The sequence below is a fragment of the Erithacus rubecula genome (assembly GCF_903797595.1).
Source record: "Erithacus rubecula genome assembly, chromosome: 3".
Lineage (NCBI taxonomy): Eukaryota > Metazoa > Chordata > Aves > Passeriformes > Muscicapidae > Erithacus > Erithacus rubecula.
In genome coordinates, this window is record NC_136689.1 from 18,362,644 (window position 1) to 18,388,646 (window position 26,003).

Consider the following 26,003-nt stretch of genomic DNA (forward strand, 5'->3'; position numbering starts at 1 on the left):
TCAATATTTACTCTTAGCTCTTAGGAAGAGCCTGCATTCATTGGAACTTTGAAGCTGACTTTAAAAGCTGACAATTCATTCTGTCTTTGGGCCACCACAGAAGTGTCCAACCTAAACAATGATACACATGCTGAACAGTAGAGGCTGGAAGAAACAGGAAAACTGCACTTTGATTTGAATCTTCTGTACACTTAGCAAAAAGTGGAACATCTTTGAGAATGTGTTGAAATGTTTGGATGGTATTGTTTAAAATTGCACAGTACCATTGGAAAATTGAATAGCACTGGCATTTAAGACTTCTCAAACTCTTTGTTCAAAATAGCAATTTTTATTCCTGGTGGGGCTGCACATGTGTGTTCTGCTCAACAGGCATGAACAAAAACTCCGAGGGAAGCATTTCTTCACAAGGTAAAAAAATAATAGAATAATGTTACTATAATCTAAGACAATACCTTTTGTAATAAATGGTATTTTTCTTGGCTTGTGTGTATCATTTATTTAAACCAACTAGTGCACTCAGGATATTATTTAATAGTATTCAGAGGTGTCACAAGAGATTGCCTTTATCAGTGCAAGGGTAAACAGCTCAGCCAGTGTAGGTGTATTTATTCTTATCTGGGAGAGCTCACTTCATGACAAACCTGAGTTTGGATTTGAGCTGTGTGAGAACATGAGTGAGGAGGTTAGTGAATATTGGATGATATCTGCAGAGAACACAAGGAAGAAAGAGACTTAAAACATCAGATACAGGATCAGTGTATTACACTGTTCTTTATTCAATAACCAGTCATGACTATAAAACAAATAAACTCAAACTTCCCTACACAACCCTTAATCTAAAAAAATGCAAAAAAATTGATTGAAAATGAAAGTTTACCTACCATACCAAATAATGACATTATCTTAGGTGTAAAAATATGCTTCTCTGTTAATTATATTAGAGTTTTGAATGAATGCCTATATGTTTAATGTCTATATGATGCCTCCATAAAGTAATTTCTTTAAAAGTAAACACAAACACCAGGATCCTGTTCCTTCTTTTGGCCATCCTTAGAGTTACATTAATTACTAATGATAGATAAACTGATGTGGATCTTGATTTGGCTTGAAGACTTGATGGCAGACTACAGAGTACTTGTGATTTTTTAGACATCTGCAGGAGGGAGCTGCCTGTCCATCTGTCACATCTTGTTTTAACTGTGCAATGTGCTTATTAATCAAGAGACTCATAGGAAAGAGCATTATTTTCTGAAATATTTATGTGCTTGTTCCCATTGCATGACCAAGCCCATGGCAATCCTCTTGAGCTGTTTTCCTAGAATGGTAACATCAGATCCATATTTCATTCATTTCCTATAAATAATGCAACTTGTCTCCTGTGCTGTGTGAGCTATCATGTTATCTCTAATGGTTTACTCAAATGTTTTTCAATTGCACAAATGTAATAAAGAATGATTTTTTGTAACACTGGCCTATTTATACCATTTTTGCCTGATTATTTTTTGTACTTCATTTTCAAAAGGCAAGTTTGAGAAGCTGTTTTCTTCTTTGCATTGGAAATGTGTAAATCCTATAGATCAAGTGAATATAAGAATAATACATTCTAATTATTATTTTTTTAATTGATCAAACAACTTTTTTCTTTGAAAATTAAATTATTAAACTTAATAAAAGCAATTTGATTTCCAGAGTGGATTACCTGGTTCTCTTCTAGTTGTATAATACCAAAAATGGTTTTAAAGTTTTGAAATTTGTGGAAGTGTTCTGCAGAACAGTCATCCCCTATTCCACCCCTTGTGATTTTCCCACTACATCAGTGTTTGCACCACCCACAGGGAAAGGCCACTCCCTCATGACTAGTACTTTTTACAATTCTTGCTAATGCTGATGCTTCACAAGTACCACAATTATCATACTAAAGCAATAGAGAATACCCTACTTTGCATCAATTTTATTTTGACTGTTTTCCCCTTTATTTTATACAGAAAGTTTATGTTTTTCTATTTATTATAAATGGCTACATTGTTTGCTAAAAGAGATGTTACCTTTGACTAATAATGGATTAATAGATTGATTAAAGGCACATAAATTCAGTGGAATGAGTTTAATAACACTGATTAAGGCACCTCTGTTTGCATAATGAGTATGATATCAATGAAAGAAATAAATTAACATGCCCTTACTACATTTAAAATAAAAATAAATTAATAATGGTGTATTGCAATTTGATATTCTTTTCTTCTTAAAAGGTAGTGTTGCCATTTACTTAGCCTTTTCTATCACACTATGACAGATAAGAAACTTGCTTTTAGTAGAGTGAAAGGCAAGAAATTCAATCCATGTAAATTCAATCTGTGTGTGAAAAAAAGAAAGGGACAAAACCTTCTCTTTCATCCAAGGACTTCAGTGTAATTTTGTTTGTCTACATCAATAGTGAACTGGCTGGAAATGCTGCATAAACATGAGATTAAACTATATGTTATTATATGGATTCTGTTCCCCAATGGTTAGCACAGTTAAATTACTAGAGCAGGAATACTGATAAACAATTCATTTTGATTTCTGTCACTACTATTCCATCTAAGAAGAGTATTTATTATAATATGATGTTAAAGATGAATCACTCTGTTCATGTTCATATCTCACTTCAATTCTCCTCACTGTCACTAAGAATAAATGTCTACATCTTCCTGGCCCAGGCTTTTACCTAAGCAATCCCTAAGGTATGTCCCTAGTGACACTTCCAGTGGTTTTGCATCTTCACTGTTGTTCCAATAAGTGGAACAGCTATTCCAGTAAGTGTCCAAGCACTGTATAGTAAGGGAATACCACAAGTGGGGGTTATGAACCATCATCCCCTTTTTTCATGTTCAGCAAATCTACACAACACAAAGCAGAGTTAAAAAAAAGAAACCACATGGAGGTGTAGGTATTCCTGGGTTTTTGTAGGCACAAATGCCTATGAAGAATTTTCCTTTCTCATATTTTTGTCTACAGTGGAGCTGAACTGACTAAATGTCAGCATCTGCAGTGTAGGTACCTGCACCTAAGGTAACTATCTATATTTGAGGGAGAAAAAAGTCAATTTATCTAATCCTAAAGGGGATGTCTCAAATAGGTAAGATGAATCATGGTCTAAAAGAGTCTGTTTCTCTTTACACTAACAGAAAGACTAGAAGAAATGATAGATGTTAAAAATTAGGTGAAAATAATCTTTTCGACACTCCACACTTTTCCACATTAGATAAAGTGTAAAAAGATTCTTTTAAACGATGTAAGGAGCAGCTAATACCAATTTCCAGCTGAAAACCTGCTAGACATCAGCTCTTCTGTAGAACTAAGAATGAATACTTTTTGTTCTCCCCACAGGAAAATTATAGAAAAGTTGTATGTCCCAAAATAAAATGATAGTTCACAGGAAAGGTAAGGGGAAAATGCTGTTGTGAGGAAAATGAAGGACAGGAAAGAGACATAGTGTGGTATTTGACATGTACCTCTTAGATATATATCCTGTTTACAAGCAAAAGAAGTAATAGCAATGGCAGCTAAAGGAGAGGAGTGACAAACATGCTGAGAACAAAACAATATCAGCTGCTAGGAGAGCTCCTTTTCTTCAAGGATTACACAACAAACACCAAGACACCGATTCAGTCTAGAAAGATCTGTTTGGAGACCCCAGATACCCTAGCCAAGAGACAGGACTGGTGACACAGCATGGCTCCTGCCTTACCTCTATGAAGAAGAGACTGGCTGCTGAGGTGGGGTGGTGGTACATGTAGGCAGTGACCAGGATGGCTGCAGCCACAACGAGCACCAGCACGAGGATGCCGACAATCAGCCCGGCGTGGAGCGCGCCGCCCTTCTGCTCCGCTGCGCTGTCATCTGTGGAAGCTGCACAAGAGCACCCCTTAGCACAGCAACTCACACCTTACCCACTCCACTGCACAATGGAAACTGAGCACTGGCTGCTTCTGTCACACATACCTCATTTTCTACAGCCCAAACTGGAAAAAGATATTCGATGTCTCGTTTCTACAACTGGGTACTCTCATAATCTTAATGAAGAGACTTTCAAATATTTTACTGATTCTAATATAATAAGTGATATTAGCACCCTTTCTTTTCAATGTAAAATGGACAATCTGAAGTTCCAAATGACCTTCATAATAAATTTTCCTTTGATTTTATCATAAAATTATTGCAATTGTCCCACAGACAAAAAAGTACTAATTGAAAACATTTTGAACATTTTATTTTTCTTTAAATATTCCAGTTGCCACAAACCCTTGTGAGGTCTAGCTATTAAACACATTCTGAAAGCTTTATTCATTAGCTTGTAGAAGAGTTTGGAACCACTCTCTACAATTGAATCAGACAGCCAAAAGTGCAACAGATGGATGCAAACGATCTTGCAATATTTTGATCTTGGTCTGAATGGAACACTCATCATACTGAAGTACGGCAGAAGATCATCCATTTACTAAACTTGATACCAAGAGGGCACTCATGCAATGCTTCTGTCAGGATAAAAGAGGGTTGTCTCTGCCACAAGCAATGCATCAGCAGTGCTTCCAAATAAGTGACTGAAAGTCTTTCAACAACAGTGTAACATTTGGAGGAAAAGTTTCTCAATATATCAGCCAATATCTGTACAGCTGCTTGTTCTTCATCATGCTCTTGCATGAAAGAATTACTGTCCTGCCCACTTTTGCAGGCAAAAAGAACCACTCAGAAGTCCTAGGCTTAAGAAACACCAGTAGAGAACTGGTAATTTGACTTCACAAACGTCCATCATTCTCCTAAATGTTCTTCACCCAGAGGGCTCCTGAGCACTCCAGGGAAATGGTCACAGCACCAAGCCTGGCAGAGTGCAAGAAGCATTTGGACAATGCTCTTGGGCACATGGTGTGACTCTTGGGGGTGGCTCAGTGCAGGGCCATGAGTTGGACCTTATGGTCTTCAGCATATTCTGTGAGTTTGTGTGATATTCCCACAGCTTCTTGCTTTTCTGGAAATCCTTCTTATCACTTTCATGCATTACTCCCCACACCACCTGTCTCTAGTCTTGCTTACAAGAAATTTTCTTTCAGTTCCACTTTTAAATTTCCTCTCACCATGCTTCTTTGGCAAGCTGACTTTAACAAAAACCATTTGTATCTGCAACCATCTTTTTTGCTGTGCCATCCCCTGGAATTATTTGGTTGGTTATCTTAGTGCTATACTCTCTGAGGTCAGGGACTCCCTTTTATTTGTTCTTTGAAGACAAATACGGGTTTTGACTATCCCTTCAACAAAAGGGAGAAAAGGAAAATGAAGATGCATTATCTTAGCCAAGACATGTATCTGATTATTACTCCATGTAATAGTTACATATCTCTGTGGATAGAGAAGGCATTCATGTACCTATCCTTGTTTTTGTCCATATTTCCTCAGTCTTGATTCAGGACAGACAAAACCCCACAGTATAGCTCTGCTCTGTCCCATAAAGTCAGTGACACTTTGTGGAGTAAGGAACTGAGTAACAGAATCAGAGGATAAAGAAAAAGATACCAAGATAGACTGGGAAACTAAACTAGGATATGGAAAACATTAATGATTTTAATAAAAAAATTGCAAGCATGATACCCACTCAGGTATAGCCTAATCCTGCAGATATCATTCTTCTTAAAAGTTCCTGTTCACACAGGAACTCCAATTTCAATTGTACTTATTTTGGATATGAATTTTAAAAAATTATTAATTATATTATATTATATTATATTATATTATATTATATTATATTATATTATATTATATTATATTATATTATATTATACTTCTTAAACACAGAACATACAGTGAAAACTCCCATGCCATTCTATATATTGAAGTGGAGGAAAGGAGATATTACCTAGAATCTGGAAGTTGTATTTTTCAAATTTTCAAAATTTTCTCCTAAAGGGTCATTAAAATTCTTCCTAGTAGTTAGACCACTACATAAAAATAGGATGCAAGATTCATGGAGAAGACAGGAAAGAAGGATGACCCAATAAAAGATTCCTCTTATTTTCAGACAGCAGAATCTTTTGCTTGACATAGCTATCAAGATTCATTTCATCTGAGAACAGAAGACTGTATAGAAACACCAGTCTTAGTTTCTGCTCATGCACTATAACAATATTAAGTACTTGTACATGTATTTCAAACAGCCATACAAATGGAAATCAAGCAACTGAAAGGCCATCAGAAAAGCCTGTTTGACTGTACATCCTCTTGGCTGGACTATAAATTCCCACTGGTGAACAGTTAATTCTGATTCACCCTAGAGAAGCAACTGCTCCCACAAAGGAGTAGAGGATTCATAGCTTGTTGGTCTCATAATTATCTTTTTGAAAGTTTCATACTCTTTACTTCAATGCCACATTCGTGCACCAAAAACTACTTTGTCACTTGTACTCATTTTCAGGTTAATTTGCACATAACAATTTGTATTGTTATGATGTTATGATTGAAGGCATAACATCATATTCTGCATTTTAAAAAATGCTGGACTTCAGCAAAAGTCCTAATCACTCTGTAAAGGTCATCAGTTTAATCCCTTTTCATCTGATATTTTCTCAGCTTTCAGCATCCAGGTTTGCAAACTAGAACACTGTCTTTTTGAAACAACACAGGTGTCAATTTCCTGCCCAGATTTCTGCTACTCAAGGGTGGAATACTGTGTGGACATCAACACAGCGATCAGAATGCCAAATGCAAAAAATAATGAAACAAAAGAAATGCTTTCCTTAAATTACAACACATTTAAGTAACTTGCAATTTCCATAATGCAAATTCAGTCCATTGACCCCAGGGCTCAAATACTCATGAGAAATTGATTTCACTCTCTTTATACAGAGAAAATAAACAGTGTTGTCAACATTGAAAATACTCTGTTGCAAAATCAACTTCAGTTCTTTAAAAAAAGTCACCAAGGGAGATAGATGAAAAAACAAGGACCTGGAAAGTTTTTCAGGTGTAGAAATCTTACTAAGATTATCACAGCATGTCTATTGTTCCAGCAAGGCTAAACCCACGGGAAGCTATTTGTTTTATGATCAATCCTTTCCCAAAAGAGTATTCACAATGGAACTTTCCCCAAACTTTCCTCTTCTTATGCTCAAGAAGCATTTGTTACATATAATATACTCTATATTTATAATGTCTTCTCAAACTCTTAAATGCATAAAACTTTTAAGCAGAAGGAGCCTGTTAATATCTCCAAGGTCAGTCTGCTTCTCATTAGGTGCTCAATGACTGGATAGAAACAGCAAGTAGCTTTTTCTCCCCCAAATATAAAGGCACAGAATCCAAACAAGAAATAGCTGTTCTGCTGCTGGAATGTTTAAAAATAAAAGTGAAAACACAATAAAAATGTTCTTATTGTTTCCATGAGAAACACATAAAAACTATAAAATCTTTGATTTAAAATAACTAGTATGCCTCCAGTTCCTCTTGGGCTAGCTTCTTTTGCAGTAGGAAAAGAAGAAAACCTCAAGGAATGAAAATCTTTTCTTGCCATGGCACACATGCAATACTGCAATACTGACTTTAACAGAACAAAGGTGTCTACAAACTGAGACTGCTTTTTAGTGTTTACAAACTGCTACTTGCTGTTTGTAAACATATTGAAGACATTTTCAACATTATTTTTCTCATAACTGCATATTAATCTTTGAAGTCTGCAAAATAACAAAATACATTGTTTGATATCTAAATATCTAATTTTAAGGTTTACAAAAAGTTTCTCTGAGTTTTATATATAAGGAAACAAAATTATGATACATATGTTTAACCTCTTATGATATGAGACGGAAAAGAGTTTAATTACTAGAGATTACTATCTCTGTCTGTGAGAGCAGAGATACAAATTATTTTAAAGGAAAACTGAGGAAAAATAGATGAACTTCAGGTACTTCCTGGCTAGAAAACATCCTTTATATAAAGCAATAGGGAGCAAAAGGTGAATGACAGACAAAAATGTAGAATTTCATTGTGTAGACTTGGAAAATAAAATTTTGCTTTTCCCTCCAAAAGTCATGACATTCCTTTTTTACTCTTGTATCTTGATCAGATGGTAAAAGACCATCTGGAAAAAAAAAAAAATTTATTTGACCCTCCTGACAAAGCCTGGCATATGGATGATTTCAATAGCAGCAATCAGCCTGAAGATGATAACTCCTAAACTTGGTTCTTTTCTCCCCTCTTTTTACCAGAAGAATGCATTTTCTCCCTTTTGGTTAGCAAAAGTGCAGAAACCTTCTCTTGCTGCATGATCTGGGGCAACTACAGATCAAGTTCTCTCACTAGCCCTTCACCCTTTTATATATATAATTTCTAGCCTGGAAACTGCATCTCTCCTATTTGCATGACTGTGGGTTTGAGTCAACAGCTCCTGCCTAGAGGGAGGACAATGTTTAGGACAGCTGAGCACTCAGGCTTACAGGTACAGTGAGCTCAATAGAGCCACTGGATTTTCCCCCTCTTCTGGACCTCCATTTACATCTGGAATGTGAATCTACCAGGAGACTCCTTGCTTTATTGGGCAGGTATGTGGCTCTTCACACACAATCTTTTTCCCTGTACATAACACAGATTCCTGAAAAGATGATTAATGACCTGTGAGAGGGAATAAGGGAATATGCAGTTGGAAGGATTCTCCAGAGACTCAAGGGAATCTCCATAAAAATTTTCTCTCTACCTCTTTTAGGAACAGCATGCTCTGGAATTCTCAACTTATTCACAGTAATGGTGTGTGATTTTCTTGATTTGTGGATTCAATCCCTTAGCATTTGTTAACATTTTGAGGTTAAGCCATTGCTTTGTTTGGTTTCATGATGATTTATAAAGTTATGGCTCAGCTAATGCTTTAAAAATTGATTTCCAATTGCATGTAAGAAATGAAAGGTGGTCTCTGAGTGAGAATATTATGAACTATAACACAGAAAATCAGAATTCAGTATCTGGCTTTGCTATCAATTTTTTTGTAGGACCCAGGGCAGCTCAGTAAGTCTCTCCAAGATTGATCAACTGCTCAGTGTAGTAAATTGATGAGAGTGCATTACAATCAAATCCCTCTGTTTATTGGATGACAGGATTCTAAATATGTTAGCTAAGGGCTTTCATTCTTCTGCTCTAAAATATCACCTAATGCTACAACAGTTGTCATCTGTATTAATTTTAGTTTGAGCTGGTTAAGACCATGTAAGCCACTACATTACTTAGGAGCATCAAGAAGTTGTCAGCAGGAAGCTCAGTATTGTTCCATGAAGGACCACATCATTTGCCTGTAAAAGCAACTGACTAGACTTCAATATAATGGAAGTGTCTATACACAGCTCTTCTGGATTTTTAAAATCATGCTTCTTCAATGTGATATATAATGCTTATTATGATGAAAAATGCCCTTTTTTGCTCAGGGAGAAAGTGATATTTTCTTTCTAGGGGTTATTTGCATGCCAAGGCCACTACTTTGGAAAACCTCTGCCAGCATTTGATTGAATGCTGATTAGATTGATAGTTTTCTAATATATCTTGTAATAATAGCTGTAATAAAATGATAACTGGGATGAAGTGGATCTGCATAAATTTTGGAAAAGGCACAAATTCTTGTTATAAGGAACATTTAAGTACAACTCAAAGTACCATGAAGTAAGTGGAAAATAGCAGAATCTATTTATGCCAGCAATAGGAATAAAGATAATTGATGCAATATTCTACTTTTTTACCCAGACTGGATGAGTTCAGTACTTTTCATTAGTACTTGCTTTAAAAAACATACGTGTAGCCCACTTGCCACTGCATAGAGTATGTAATATATATTTCTTCCTGTGTCTGATGCCTGAGGAAGTTGGGAATATTTATATAAGAGGCTGTTGCTTTTCCAGGCTTGTGTTCTTGGCTTTTGCTCAATTTCAATAAGATAATTGCTATCAGGCACAAATGTAATACCATACTGAACCCCAGCAAGGCTGCATAGATTTTCCTTAAATCACAAGCTTTCCTGGAAAGAAAGATCTTGAATTACACTTGGCACTCATTTCATGTTTCATACAGTAACATACTATGGCAGATCTCACACTTTCTCCTAAAAGCTCTGCTTTCCTATTCTGAGTGTTACAGCTGAATTTGCAGAAAGCAAGGACCAGCATTTAGGGAAATTGGCTGGGTCTCAAGCTCAACTTTGATCATAACAAAGACAACAAGAGAGATTTCTAGTTTATCTCATGACCTGTCTCTAACTTGAGCTGAGAAGAGGTTGCTGAGAAATAAGAGTGGAGAAACAGCTGGAAAAAGTTCAGAGAGAAATAGAGAGTAAAATGAGGAGATATATCAGCAATTCTTAACCTATATTCTGAAATGTGAAATCAAATACGTGGGAACAATTGCTGATTTATTTGAGTTATATTTTATTTATTCCCTTTGGAATTTCTCCCCTACCTAAATAAAAGAAAAAAGGTAAAAAATCAGATAACCTCTGTTTACAGGGTTCTTTCTGGTTTAACTGATAATGAAGGTGGCTTATTGTTCTTGAATCTACCTATCTTCATATTTTTATCCTATGAATACATTCATATCATATAAATACATAGTATCCTATGAATACATAAAAATAAATTTTTATCCTATGAATACAAACTTTGTCTACATTTTGGTCATTTCCTACTGAGCTCCCTAATCTCTCAAAATCAAATTAAACTCTCTGTAGTACAAGTGTTAATCCTGTTAGTACATTCCTGTTAGTTGTATCTACACCATCTTTGAAAATATCCAGACGAGACTGAAAAAACCATGATACTGACATTTCCTAGAGCTACATATGCTAGGATGAAATTGTTAGCAAACAAATAAAACAGCTTTCTTTCTCAGGCAGGTGTTTGGGGTTTTTATTTGTTTTTTTTTGTTGTTTTTTTTCCCCACAGCTTTCCTTTTTTGAAACAGAAATTTCAGCACACCTTGATGAATAAGTGTAGCATTCCTCTGATACCTGCTGTCCAAAAGACACAGATTTTTCTTTTGAGTTTCAAAGCTGAAGGACTGTGGGGGACTCACAGCAATCAAATCATCACAACAAGGTGTCTAAAAAGGTCAACTAAAATGTCTAGATGTGCTGGCCAATCATCTAAATCATCCACCAGGGAGTTCTGGACAAGAAAATGTTGTATTACAGGATAGCCATGGCCAATTGCTCACATTTTATGAAAAATTAGGATTTTAAACTGCTTAGTCAGTTGTTAAATTTTAAGAAAATGAAAAAACATCTGAATCTGAAATTAATAACAAAAAAATTTGCACATTTTTAGTACTTAGAACTTATAAAATGCTTGTTATCTTAAGGAGAAACAAGATACAACAGAAATTGTGATGGCATGCCACCTGTATTTCAAACCAGTTAGGCATGCATGTAACAGGCATCTGTCATGTCTGTAAAGGAGGGCAGACAGAAGAAACAAAACCAAGCAAATTTGAAAAGTACATTAAGATATGCCACAAAATTCTGGATAGATTACAGTATAGTGGCAAAAGATTTTCCTCATATAATTAAAAGGTCAAAGCAATATGACCAGAAAAAAAACTTTAAATTTGTAACAATTTATTAATTTATAATATTTGGGTTCAAAAGTTCTAGACAGAACTCTAGACAAAGATGAGATGCAGAATTTCTATGGAATCCTTTTGTTGTACCTAACCAGATATTGACTGCTATCACCCAAGGACACATCAAACTATAGGCAACAATTGATTCAATATAGCTTTGGTTTTCCATTATAAAGGGTTCCCTTTCATTAGAGTTTTAAAGGATTTAGTGTGAGAAAGTAAAGACCCTTTATTCATGACCTGGAATAATCTACTCTTTATGAAAGGTTGACAAACCACAGAAAATCAAAGAATGTGCCTGTGGCTGCAGAGGTTTTATCTGAGTCTAATCTAGGGGACACTGGAAAATTCAATGCATAATTGAAGATTCATCAAAAACTGCTTATTGGATTAAAAGATACATTTACTGTGAGAATGAGAAATCCTGGAGTGTTGCTTTGCTTTTGTGTTGTTTGAAGTAATTTTTTTCTTTTTCAAATTTCAAGAATAAAAAGAACAGCTCAAGAAAAATGAATAATTACATCAGGTGTTGGTTTGTCCTCCTAAAATGTAGCAGCTTTCTCTGTGGAAATGAACTTTCTATATATAACTGATGTCTCAAACCCTACACCTTACCTACCAAGTAGGCCACAGCCATCTGTAATTTGCTCTGGGATTCAACACTTTTACAGAGATTTTCTTTTCAGATACAGAATAGACAAGTGAAAAGATAATCTTGCTGCAATTCCCAAACTGAAAGAAGCATGGATGTGTTTTCTAAACCCCACTTTTGGAATAATTTTTTATATAACAGCAGAGTTTTGAGCTGTGTATGAGATGCTCATGAGGAACAGCTGCCTGTTCCTGGGTCAGCCAGCTGCCATGGAGCATTGGCTCACAGGGCAGAGTGTGGGCACTCTTCAACCAGGAATACACCTCCAGTACACAGCAGAAGTGGAACAGGAGAATGAAGCCCTGACTATTGACTTCTAAGAGCACTGAAACATTTTTCACAATAAAATAAGAAGCAACTTGATTTCAAGAGAGAAAGCAAGTTTCAGGGACATTTCCATAGACAAAATGCTTAAAAGTACTACACTGAGTTTACAGATCACTTTATTCCAAGGGATCACTTATGTGTCAAAGCAATGTCAAAAAACACCACTGCCAAGAAATGGCCAATTCAATGCCCAGCCATGCTGTGGTCAGTGACAGCAAAATGACACAGGGGAGACTGGCAAGGAAGAGGATGGCAACAGCCCCCTGTGGGGTGAGCAGATCTCTAGTTTGAGGGAAGGAGAAAATAATGGCTGAAAAAATAAGGCTGAAAAACAATAACACGAAAACAAACCAACAAGCTAAGTGCCATCTGCACTTTGTGTTTTTTCAAAGCTTGAATAATTCTCTGTGAGGGTCCTGAGAAACTGCTGAATCTCACCTGTTCTGGACTGCTGTGTGTGGGACCTCTGCCCATGATGCTGGGGTCCCTGTGTAAGCACAGATCCAAACCTAAACTATGCAGTAGATGAGCCCATCTCTCATCTTGTGTCCTGGACCAACACTGAAGGTAGCTTGTCTCCAGTCCTCTCCATGGACTGTGCCTCCTTGGATGGCCTTGGAGCTGTTTATCCTTTTGCTGTTGCAGAATTCCTATTCAGACCTGGTTCATCACCTCACCTTCTCTAGGACCATTATTGGGAGATGCCTCCTCTGGTCCTTTCCTGAGGTCTCTGTTGGCAGCTGTGCCACTCTGCTGCATCACTGCTCCCTTCTTCACCAATGTGCCTTGCTGCCTTGACCCTGGCTCTGCCTCACTGCTGCAGACTCAGTGATGGTCACTAGACCAGGGCTGACCCAGCTGCTTCCCCTGAGCTGCTGGACTCACCCAGCCATGCCTGTGCCTGCTGTCACAGTCAGCTACCTGCTCCCTTCACCCGTGAGAGAAGCTTTGTGCTCCCTGCTTGGAAAGGCAATCAGAACCAGTAATATTCTCCTTAATATTAGGGGAAATATGATTTATTTAAATTTGCTTAGCAAATCATCCTCTACTTTAATAGACCATTCTGAAGCCTTTAGAAATGAACCCAAATCTTCCTTGTCACCTCAGCAAGCTCTACTTTGGCAATGAAAATATGCACAGGTGATGTCTAACAACTCAGTCCTGTTCTAGTAGGGGAATTCTCATCAAGAAAATACCTCAGGTCTCAGTCCTTGAACTCACAAAGGAAATGACAAAAGCAGTCCCCTGCAGAGCCTCATTTAACTGGGGACAAGTCTCCTGCAGAGCCTCATTTACTGGTATGACAAGGTGATCTCATTAACTTGCACAGAGAATGTGCATGGAGAAATGCAGGATCTCTGCTAGTACAGACACAGATATAAAATGGGCATGATTATTAACAAAATGTTATGTAATAATTCACTACTATGAATGATTTTATAGCACAATATTATTATTTAGAACTAGCACCATATACTCTCCTAATACAGCTAAATAAAACTGTTATTATAGTCAATAACTGTATTAATACTGCATTACTTGTCAGCAACTGTACTAATGCAATTCAAATGTATGTAATATGTCCATAATTGAACCTACTCTTTTAATATAGAATGCTAAAGACAGTTGTAAATGCTTATTTTCCTAAGCAGCTCCTAAGCTTATTTGCCCTACTTCTCTTCACAACAGATGTGGGACCCTGGAGTCCCTCAAGAGTCTGGTAAAGACTGTTTCCACAACTGGGTTTTGATTAATGAAGTTCAGTGGGGTATAATTTGACAAAATACTGACACTATTTACAGACAAAAAAATATCTCTTACCTCCATTATCTTTTAGGTGCAGTGCTATCTTGGTGTCATCTATAAAGAAAATTTAAAGTTAGTTGAAAAAAAAATGCATTTTTCTAGGTCATGAACCATTTTAGCAATCAGTTTCTCACAATCAAAACATTCCACAAGAAAAAAGTAATTAAATTATTTATTTATTAATTATTTTTATCCACTCAATGAGAACTAGATTATGGTGTTTCTCACACTGAACACTACACTTTACCACTAAAAAAAACATTTATAAGAGTGTTAAAGCATTCAGGAGGATTTAAAACACTGGCAAATAAGGGTATGAGAGTCTGTCTCATAATGTTTATAAATAATTCATATATATTACATGTTCACACATAGCTTAAGCATTCTATCAAATTAAGGACTATATGAACCAACATGTCTCAGTAAAATAAGACAATCAGTTACTCTTTGAAGAATCTTGAAAAGGTCTGCTAATACTAAACCCTATTTACTTTCACATTACTCCCTTTTCTTGTGACTTTTAACAAACAGAATACCAGAGAATGTTTACTTTAATGCAGTCCAAATGCTGCACTGACAGTTTCTAAACTTTCATTGCTTTAAACAAAACCAGTCTTTCTTATCAGTAGATTCCCACCTCAAAATGCCTTCAGTTCAGACTTTCCTGTCACAGGCTACTTGGAAAATCTGTACCTAGTACTTTTTCTTGCATTAACACACAATTTCAACAAACACACATTTTATAGATGTTCCTTGATTAATCTGAATTAGCTTTCTTGCCCAGATGAATTTCCTCCAAAAGCAGGAAAGCAGGATATTCCAAGCTCAAAAAGGTAAGATTTAAGCAGCGTTTGGTATGAGGATGAGAACTGACCCACCCTTACTTACCCACTTAATTCAGTTCAAAAGCCTAGGGAAACTATTTCACAACAGTGAGAACTACATGAAAACAACAGTGCCAACTGACTGAAAAAAAGTGAACAGGCATATTTCAAATAGATTTTTATTTGGGACTATCTATAACTTTCACCTGGCTAAATAGAACTCATAAAAGAATTACAAATTCATTAAGTCTGTGGTGGGAATTTCTTCTAGATTTAGCAGGGACCTTTATTTTTCAGCAGGTTTCGACTACTGCCTGAATGCAAAGGCACTGAAAAAGTAATTTTTCAGCTCAAATTTTCTCTAGGTCCTCCTAACTTGTCCTTGCTTCTCTGTCAGCATCCTCTCCTCGAGCCTTCATTCCCTCTGCACCTTAATGGTGCAAGAGTGAGCAATTTAAAAACAAGAGCCTTGGCTGCAATTCCCAACTCCTTCTGCTGCCCCAGAGGGAAAAAGCTGTCACCAAAACACACTTAAAGGAAATCCATTTCGTTCTGAGTTGTAAATTACTTTTTTCCAAGTGTAAAAATGCAGTGTACACACGTCACCTTCTGTGGGCAGGCTGGTGGGAAGGTGGGAAGTGGTGGATCCTCGGGTGGTTGTTAAAACTCTGAACCTTGTGGTGGTTGGCAGAAGGGTGGTGGTGGAGTACAGAGGTGTTTCAGTTGTGTCTATATTCTTCTCACAAATCTTATCCTTTGACTGTTGGGGAACAACAGGAACAAGGAAGAGAAAATTAATTCGCTATGGAAACTGTCAAGAATGAAGAATTTAATCAGGGACAAGTTGCTGTGGTAAAAAGAGTGAAAATAGGCACTGTAGATCAAGAAATATCAAGAGCTTTTTAAAAAGAAATTATTTTTTTCTCTTTTCCCTTTTCAAGTCTCTATGCAAATCAACAACCTACTTTTTAATTTATCTGCAAAATTTACAACTCTTAATTGTTAATGACAAGGTTTCAATGTCACCCCAGATGGTCAAACTTGTTATTTCCCTTAATCAGAGTTTAACATCTAAGTTTATAATTCAGATTTTCACTCTTCTCTTATTAAAGCTCACTGCCATCAATCCAGATGACATAAAACATGTCAAAAAAAGATTTGTGGGAATTAAATAGTAGCTCTTCATAGTGAACAATGTGTAGTTAACTGGAGCATTTAGACTTTATATGTAATTATCACAAAAGAACACACATATGTGTGTAAAATGTGTGCATGTATTCAGTTTCTAGAACATTGATTTACTACAAAAAATCAACCCATTCACCACATGCCTATTAATTCTACACAATATTAAAAGGTAATAAAATATTTTTATACATAAAACATATGAATATATGTTAAAATATAAGACAAATATGTTATATGATATAAATATCTGTTAAATATATTTGTAAATATATATGTTTTATATATATAATATAAAAATAATTATTATAAAATATAAAAAACAGAACAAAAATATTATAATATATTAGCACACTATAAATAACAGTTACCATTCAATATTTATTTGCATGGCCAAATATTCTGATACAAATATAGAGTCCACTTGGTCTTTTTTTTTTTTTCCTCTTAAGTTCTGGACATTTTTAAAATTCTGAAGATGCAAAGAATAATTTCTTTTCAATGTATTTATACATCATAATACATAAATACATCCAATTATCTTGCAGTAAATATGAAAACTACATCTAACTCCTGCTGTCTCCATTCATTTTAATGAGAAGTGGAGTCCTGCAAACATTTATTTCATTTTATTGAGATCTGGCTGTCAAAACCCAGTGGGCATTGTCTTACTTTTAATATGCACAGATATGTTATCATTCTTTGTTTTATCAGAATCGATTTATTACATTACAGAAATGTATCAGTACCCACGGGTAATTATTCTTTAAATTCCTTTGTATTTTTCTTGAAAAATACTGCTATTCGCACTGATGTAATTTAGTCAAAATTTAGCTCAAAATCTACATTAAAAATAAAGAAATCTTACTATGAGAATACTCATCATTTCTCCTCGAGTGAAGCATCTAACACTAACCATTCTGTGCCAATTATTGATCCTTCCCTGAACTCCAGCAGTCAGCTCAGCCATAATTCTGGAAGATGCCATGCAAGCTGCTGCTTCTGCTCCAGAGAGCCCATAAACTGGGCACTGAACTGCCACCAAGGAGCCTGAAACTGTGCAAATTCATCTGTTAATTTTCATCTGTTAATTTCTCAGATACACTTAGTGTATCGATAATTTCCTCTCAGATCATGTACTAAACCTTGGAGCACATGCTGGACTGAAACAAGAAAGGAGAAGCAGAAGGGAATGTTAATGTCCTGCAGACAGAAGTTTTTGGATATCTTAATTTGCAAGCACAATTGAGTCATGGCTAATTATAATCTGGATTAAAGCAATTCAATGGTTGTGCACTACAATAACTCATGCTCCCAGTAACTTTTATCTTATGTTCTTTAGAAGGTTGCCCTCCACAGACAATAAATATCTCAGAAATTCTGCTGTCAAATCAGCTTGTGACAAACTGCAAAGCTGAAACTTCAAGGCCATGTAAAAAGGCAGTATGTAGGATGGAGTTATTTTGCAATTACAGTTACAAGATGAAAAATTTCTTTCATTAGTATGGATTTATAGCATTACTTCTCTTTGCTTCTCCTGAAAATAAAACAGAATGTTCTTTTCTAACTAGACACCTGGGGCTATGTTCTGCCCTGGGTTTCACCTGATATTTCAGAAGCCCTATGTTGCTGAAATTCATGCGGATATTTTAGCCTGTTCAGCAAAAATGGAAAAATAACTGCTTTTTTAATGGCCACCAGAAGATTAAAAGTGCCATAAATTAATTTATTCCTATTACCACAATCCCAACATGGAAATAAAGAAAAGGAAAATGAAAAACACCCCAAACCTCAAACTAAAAACACTTGCAGAGGGACTTTTAAACTGGAAAGGAATTATCACCATCATCATCATCATCATGATCATCATCTTCATATTTATAAATATTAGTTGAAAATGAATTTATCTGGCCTAGAAATAAATTTCAGAGGAGGCTTATGGTCACTGTTCGACAGCCCACCACAGGGGTTACATTTGACCTTCATAACCAGATATCTTTATAAACTCTCTCTGCATCTCAATGAAAACAAATCAAAATGCCATGCAGGCTGGTTGTGTGAGGGCTTTTAAAGTTTTATTTCAATTATTCTTTTAATTTTATCTCCTTGAATTCAGCTATATAATTTCTTCTTTACTATGTGATTTTGCCAGATTTCATAATCAAAATGCAATGCCTGTTTTTCACTTGAGCTACTCTGGCAAAGGGTTTTCTGAAATAAGGAACAGTTTTTTCCCCTTTTCTGGCAAAAGTCAAAGATCTAAAAGAAATCAGCACAGGGACACTGTTTTGGAGGAGGCTTTCTCTGTCTGGGGGTTTTGTTTAATTAAAGTAGTTTCCCAAAGATAACATTTTTATTTTTGTCCATTTTATTCCCTCAAATGGGGAGTGAAACTGCTCAGATTGCTCTTCTTTGCTATGCCTTATAGGACTTCCCCTGAATGACAAATATAGCATATCTTTGGCCTTGAAACCATGCTTTATAATCTGAATAATTTAAACAAAAACATCATAACTATATGAATTGCCTCTGGGGATGTAAATTACTCACATACCTCTTCAGGGCAGCCACTGTCTACCCAGTCTTGCCGGTGACGATCAAATCCACTGGAGCATCTTTAAAGGATGAAATAGATGGAAGTTGTCCAGATGGAAATAGGAGGAAAAAAGAAAAAAGTAAGGGAGAGGAACAGAACAGAGTGACAGAAGGAATAAGTAAATGATGTGATTTAAAATCCACAGATTTTATATGGTATCACTTTTATTTAAGATGCTTTTGGGTACAATATGAGTCAGTCCTTTAATCCATTTCAGTGAAAGGTGTTTCAATGAATGAGACTTTATTTTAGTTTAAAAATGTATTTATAATTTTTAAATAGGAATATCTCCCTTCTACTGGATAATTATTCTTAAGATGTAACTGACCAATAGCATTTTTAAGTTTGATGTCAACCTTATTGATGTAAATTAGTTTAAGCATTATTGTCCAGACTTCTTAGCCATGAAAATGTAATCCCACAAAGGATGCAGTGAACCAGTCACTGGGTTTATCAGGCAAAGTGATCTGGGACATCAAGATACACATAAAGCCATTTGATCAATGTTCACAGCTCCTCTGAACACTCTCTGTGACAAATAGAGAACACTGTACAGCTGCTTCTACCACCTCTCTAGATGCAGAAAAATTAAATTGCACGCATATTTCTTATCAAATTAGGTGAGTTTAATAACCTATTTGCAATATCCTTTGTCTTTTGTCATATGTAACAAGGAAATTTTTAAGAAACTTGTAACACTTTTATATAATGATTCCCCTGGAAATCCTCATCTCTCAAGAGTATTTTCAGTGATTGTACAGTAAGTTTGTGTTTCCTAGACAACTGGCAGCATCACAAAAAGAAAGCATTATTAAAATGGCAAGTGAATAACTAAACCACAATGCTCAACTTTGAAAGAGATTCTTCCCAGCTAGGGTGTTTTTTATTTTGGAGGGTTTATTTTTGGTTTCTGCATTCTTTTCATGGAGTATTTTGTTATGAGACAGGATGACATCATTTGCACCCATGGTCATAACTTACCTGAATGTATGAAAAACAACTTTTTGCTCTCTTTCAATAAGACTAGGCAAGAAAATAAGGCCACTGTTATGGTTAGCTGCATTTAAGGGTCTTTTGTTGTTTACAAAGAATTTAAAGATAACAAGACGTGTCAAGTGTTACCTACTTCAAACAAAGTAGCAGGTTCATTTGGAAGAATGGAACATGTAATTATTTTTACAGTAGGAGAGTACAATATCTTTGAGAAAAATGTTTATGGTTATACCTGCATTGATCCACATTTTGCCATTTGCAATATTACTAAAAGAAATACTCCAACACTAAGAGGGGTCAATTTTCACAGTCTATAGCAACTGGCTTCTCCAAAAACCCACTGGCATTAAGAGAAATATGTACAGACCAGAAATGTATTTCAGAGAAATACAGATGCATGAGGCCCAATGCATGAGGTCTCTAATACAGGAAGGACATTGACCTGCTGGAGCAAATCCAGAGGAGAGCCACAAAGTTGATCACAGGGCTGGAGCACCTCTCTCATCAAGACAGGCTGAGAGACTTGGGGTTGTGCAGCCTGGAGAAGAGAAGGCTCCAGGAAAACCCTATACAGACTTTCCACATTTAACTGGTAAGAAAGATGGAGAGAGACTTTTTGTTAAAGTCTGTAGTGACAGAATATGAGGAAATGGTTTCAAATGGAAAAAGAATAGATTAATATTGGATATAAGGAAGAAGTTTTTCACGGTGATGCTGGTGAGTCACTAGAATAAACTGTCAAGATAAATTGTGAATTGTTCATTTGAATTGTGAATTGTTCATTGGAAGGGCTCAAGGTCTGGTTGGATGGGGCTTTGTGCAATGTTGCATCTACTGTAAGATGCTCCTGCCCATGTCAGTGGGGCTGCACAGAGTAAGGTCCCTTCCAACCCAAATCATTCTATGAATAAAGACCACTGGAAAAGTGTTTCCTTGCTGAAGTGTGAGTGAATCTGTGCTGTGTTGGGAGCTCGGTGCTGCTTCTCCATCTCTATGGTGTTCTGTCTCTGTGAATGCTTGAAAGAACAATAAAAACTTTATGAAGCAGAAAGAAATGATGACATGATATTCTAGGAATGAAGAGAATTGTTTTTTCAGTGTTCTCTACTTTTCTCTAAAATTTGAAGAGCTTCATTAGCAAATTCTTTCCCCATCTCTTTGCAGGACTAGATCGATTTTTCAGATGTACTGAATACTCATAAATCCATTACATTTCATTCCTACAGCTCTGGCTCAAATCTAATGGTTTTGAGGATATTCAGTATATCAGAAAACCAAGCCAAATATTTAGACAGGAAATCAAGCCACTCCATAAATTCCTCCATTTGAGGCAGTTACTGCTAATTCAACCCAATGTACTTGGAGGGATTAACAAACCTTGATTTTATCTTATATCTAAATGGTGTCAAATTTAAGGCTCCAGAGATTAAGTGAATAAAAATGTATCCCAGGTGCACTCATTTACAGTTCTTAAGTCTTTTCTTACAAGTTAGTGAATTACAGGGGTGAGTAACATTTCTGGGGTTAATTTTTTTTCACCAGGAATTAACCAGCCACCAAAAATTGAATGCAACATGCAAGGACTTGGAATGGCTCTTTGAAACATATGAGAAAGTCTTGAGAAGGCTCTGCCTCAAAAAAAGTACATTAAACCCTGGGCATTGCTTATTTAACATTTTCCACTGATGCATGGGGAGTCCAAACAATATTATCAGAAAGCAGCTTTATCAGCAATGAGACAGTCTCCTGGCAAATCTGTGAGCTTCCTTTGAGGCACATGTCACTTGATGTCAGAATAGAAGCTGCTATTGTTGCTGCCTCGTTGAGTTAGAGTTCTGGAAACTGTCATTTCAGTGCAGCACCCGCTGTACTGACTGCATTTTTAAGACCTTAATTTAGTAGCATGGTGATAATTCCCAGTTGCCATTAAAACACTGGAGCAGATTTGATTTGCTGTGCTGTTTATGCCATCTGTCAACAAGGCTATTTTATAACAACTTCATTTCCAAGTGATGACCGAACTCCGCTCCGAGGAAAGCAATAATAAAGATGTTCTAGGAAATGAAAATAGGGACATTTATGAAATGCAAGGGATTTCAGGACTTGTGTGGAACTCTGGAATACTGGTTCAGGGAGGAAAAGGAGAATGAATGTCTCCACACACATAGCAATGATGACTTGCAATGGTAACAAGAAAGCTGTCAGGATCCTTCCAGTGAACTGTATTGAGCAGAAAGGAGCTGGAGATGCCATCCTATTTGCCAAATGCCATTTACCTATATTTGGCAGAGAATATTTGAATGACAAAAACGTCCATGCAGTGCAGGACATGAAATGCTTTGCTTCTTTTCTTAAAGAGAGTTCAGTGAGGATTAATGATGATGATGGTGATGATGATAATAATAACAAATGAGATAACCTGAATATAGAAAATTCATCAAGGTTTAACCTGTAAAAGCTAGAAACATGATGGAAAATTATTGAGAAGGGGCAGAATCTGTATGGAAAAACCTTTCCACTAGGGTCAGATGTAGTATGACAATCAAGAGTATTGAATTGCACATGTCATTTTAACCAATAATTTCCTATTTTTGGCTCTGTAAGAGCATGTAAAGAACAGACCTTTGCAAATGAAAGGCATTCCAGAAATTTGAAATTATTTTGTAAATACCATGTAATGAATTAGCTCAGCTAAAAGGCTTATTAACTCATCTAAATAAAAGGTTCATCTGGAAAATTAAATAGAAAACTGAAGAGGCAGAAGTCTTTCCTAACTTCAACCATTAAGGAAGGACCATCACATTATGAAAAGATTAAGACAGTTGCTATGATTTTTGAATTACTGGAAGAAGAATTAGAACATTTTAAAGTGGAATTTCTTTCCAAAGTGAGATAGGAAGAAAAATGAATGTATAATTTAATTAAAAAAAAAAAAACATACCAAAACTGGAACTCTGTGTCTGTTCAACTGAAAAATAGCTCTAATCATAGAGTGATTTTTGGAGGAAAAATGTTGTATTTCAGCTCTGTCTGGTTTTGCCTCCCTTTACCAGAGAGCAGGCTCCAATTTGGTTCCTTCACCCTTCCATCATCAATTTCTTGCCACTGTGCTGTCTGGGGAAAGACTGAACTCCCCTTCCTTTGTTATTTACCACTTTCAAGTGCAGAACTTAATCACAGCTCAAAGTGCTTATAAAGTTCATGTGAAGTGTCACTGGGAGTGACTATGGAATGCATCTATAAGGTATTTGAATAGCATTTGTGCTTTTTACTTAGCTCAATACTTCTAATCATATATCTGAATTCTAGCATAAATATGTTCTCTGTATTTATCCTTTACTTAAATATTGCTTAATTAAACTGTACTTCAGAATAGAATTATAATTTGATTAGTCAGAAGAGGATTTGCTCCTATCTTCCTCTTATAAAGTAAAAATAGCTGACTAGCTGAATACAAGGATTTTAAACTAAAATTATCCTGTACTATTTTAATGTTATGAAGAACTTGAATGTTATGAAGGCACAGTTAATAGTTGATGCAACACTGAATTCCACCATTGTCTTAACACTGTGTGCTGCTCAAAATTTAAAACATTCAGTAATAATACAGATGATCAGACTGGAATAAAGTTCAGCAGTCAATCTTCAGCCTGATAATGGTTCCACAATTTTATGGGGTGGAAAGTTTGGAAAACTACAGGTACATTTTCTCTGTAAAATACTCCTGAAATATCAAATAAACCTAGAAGTAAAAGATGTTAAAACCCAAGCTGCTATTTACAGAAAATGACTGAACATGCATAAGCCTCAATATTTGTAATTCTGACACAACATTTGAATAGGCAGTAGGAAATAAAGACTCCCATAGGGAGTTCTTTCTGTTGAAAGAGGTTAAGAATAAAAGTAGGATAAAAGTAGCAAGTTTTATTTTCAATTCCACTAGAAAGAAAAAGATCGAAGTGTGGTTAAAGAGAGACTTGGCAGAGTTCTGATTAAAGAAGAATAGGAGGATATTTTCTATAAACTTAATGTCAGTTACAACAATAAAGGAAACATGCTGAAAAGCAGATAAAGAATAAAAAAAATATGCTTTTGCTACAGGCTTTGCTTTGAACAGTTAGAAGGAAAAAGATAGTGTAAGAGGAGGACCCTAGAGTCAAATTTATGAGATTATGGTACCAGAATTTCCAACAGAATCAGCAGAAATTTATATCAAATCTGTTCTCTGGGAAGGAGCCACACTGAGATTAGTCCCTCATACTAGATTACAGTCTCCACTGCTTTGACTTTGTGCATTTGTACCTGAAAAAAGTGGGTATAAATAGCTAATAGCAAGAGAAGTTAGCAGAGAATTCTGATTTGTTGGCACTGCTGCATGTTTGGCATACAAGTAATTTCTCAGGGTTTGAGGCAAAGAGCTCTGCAGTACTCCTGGATGTACTTTACATTCTGGTTAGTGATCCTAACAAGCACAATTTACCCCTTCTTTCTAACATGATTCTCTGAACTATTTTCTATCTTTGAATATTCAGCTGACACTGACAATACCTCAGAAGTACAGTTAGTGTTGCCTACCCATTCATTTTGTCTCATTTTTAAAATTAAAATACCAAAGTTGCCTTTGGAGAAAATATTTCTTTTTTAGAGATAAGAAAACAGAACATAGGAGACATGAAATATCAGCTGAAATAACATAGAATTTATAACAACCTAGAATTAAGCCCAGATTTTCTGGAACCAGATAAGCATGCACTTTCACAGCTTTGTGTTTCCCATTATACTCACAGACATATGAATGGTAGAACTGGGAATTTAATTGAAAAACATCAAGTCCCAGGTGGTGTGTACCAAGGCACAGACCTCATTCACATATTGCCCATTTTCTCTTTTTTATTCAGATACTTTAACTGGGATTTTACTCCTTAAAAAAACCTCACAGTGATAACATTAACAACAAGTAGAGTCCTTGTGACAGGATAAAAAATGAAAAATGACCTGGTGCCTAGAGATGGTATGAAAAAGGACTGTTCACACATCTGCCACCACACATGAACCCCTGGTAATCATGCAGTGTACACCATGGCTGAGTCAGTATCAGTGGGCATCAGCATCTGAGCTGCTAGAAAGAGAATTGCAGCAAAGGTCTGGTTAGTGCTGGGTTACTGCTCCTGTTGTATCTCATTCACAACTTTACAAAGTGTAAGAATGCAAAGCAAGAAAGAACTATGACAGGCAAAGGAGGCATAGAGTGCTAAACTCATTCTGCATAATCCAACATTTACATGTTTGCAAAGGTATGTGAATTAGGGCTACAAAATCACCTCCTGTTAAAACTCAGTGAGCTCTTCAGAGAGAGAGCAAAACCAGGAAGGACAGAGATCATCCTGTAACTGGTTATGTTCAAAGCAACTTAAAGTTCAGAAAGTTATTTGTTTCCCAAAGCAGTATCTTAATTGTGTCTCTTTTATCCTGGAAGTGAGTCCAGTTCTGAAGTCAACATTGAGCAGGAACAGCCACCAAAAGAGATTACAGAAGAATTACAGAACAGTAGGGACTCATCAGTTTCTTAATTAATAGTACATATTGCTATTTGTTGTGATAGCCAGTGATTTCATTAATGCATTATGATAATGCAAATAGAGTTGGAAGAGTTAATAGATCTGAATAGAGAGGGAACTAAAGGTGACATTTAAGGAAGAATACTGATAAAATTTCATTTATTTCCCTTAAGTTTGGAATATCTTCTACAAGGACATGTTAGAAAGTCCCCCAGATTATGTGACTAGAAATATTGAAAGCTATATATGCTATAAAAAATCTGAAGACTATGTTGGGATATGGGGAAGTTTTCTTTAGTAGGTCCTAATATCAGATAATCCAAAATTTATTAATAGACATATGAATTTCAGATTTGTTTAAATAAATTTTTTGACAACATTACATAGGAATATGTGTTCAGCAACATGTAATATTTAAAACATGCTAAAAAAAAAGACTTTTCATT

The 26,003-nt window shown here is 35.8% G+C and overlaps 1 protein-coding gene across 1 annotated transcript in view; it reads right to left on the reverse strand.

Annotated features, from left to right (window-relative positions):
• PLXDC2 (plexin domain containing 2) overlaps positions 1-26,003 on the reverse strand; it is a 239,734-nt gene that overhangs the window by 8,636 nt on the left and 205,095 nt on the right. The window contains exons 10-13 of the mRNA XM_079302116.1: positions 18,965-19,025; positions 15,832-15,985; positions 14,417-14,455; positions 3,731-3,891 (exon numbers count right to left, since the gene is read on the reverse strand). Coding sequence (XP_079158242.1) covers positions 3,731-3,891; positions 14,417-14,455; positions 15,832-15,985; positions 18,965-19,025 — 415 coding nt within the window. The remainder of the gene's footprint in view (positions 1-3,730; positions 3,892-14,416; positions 14,456-15,831; positions 15,986-18,964; positions 19,026-26,003) is intronic.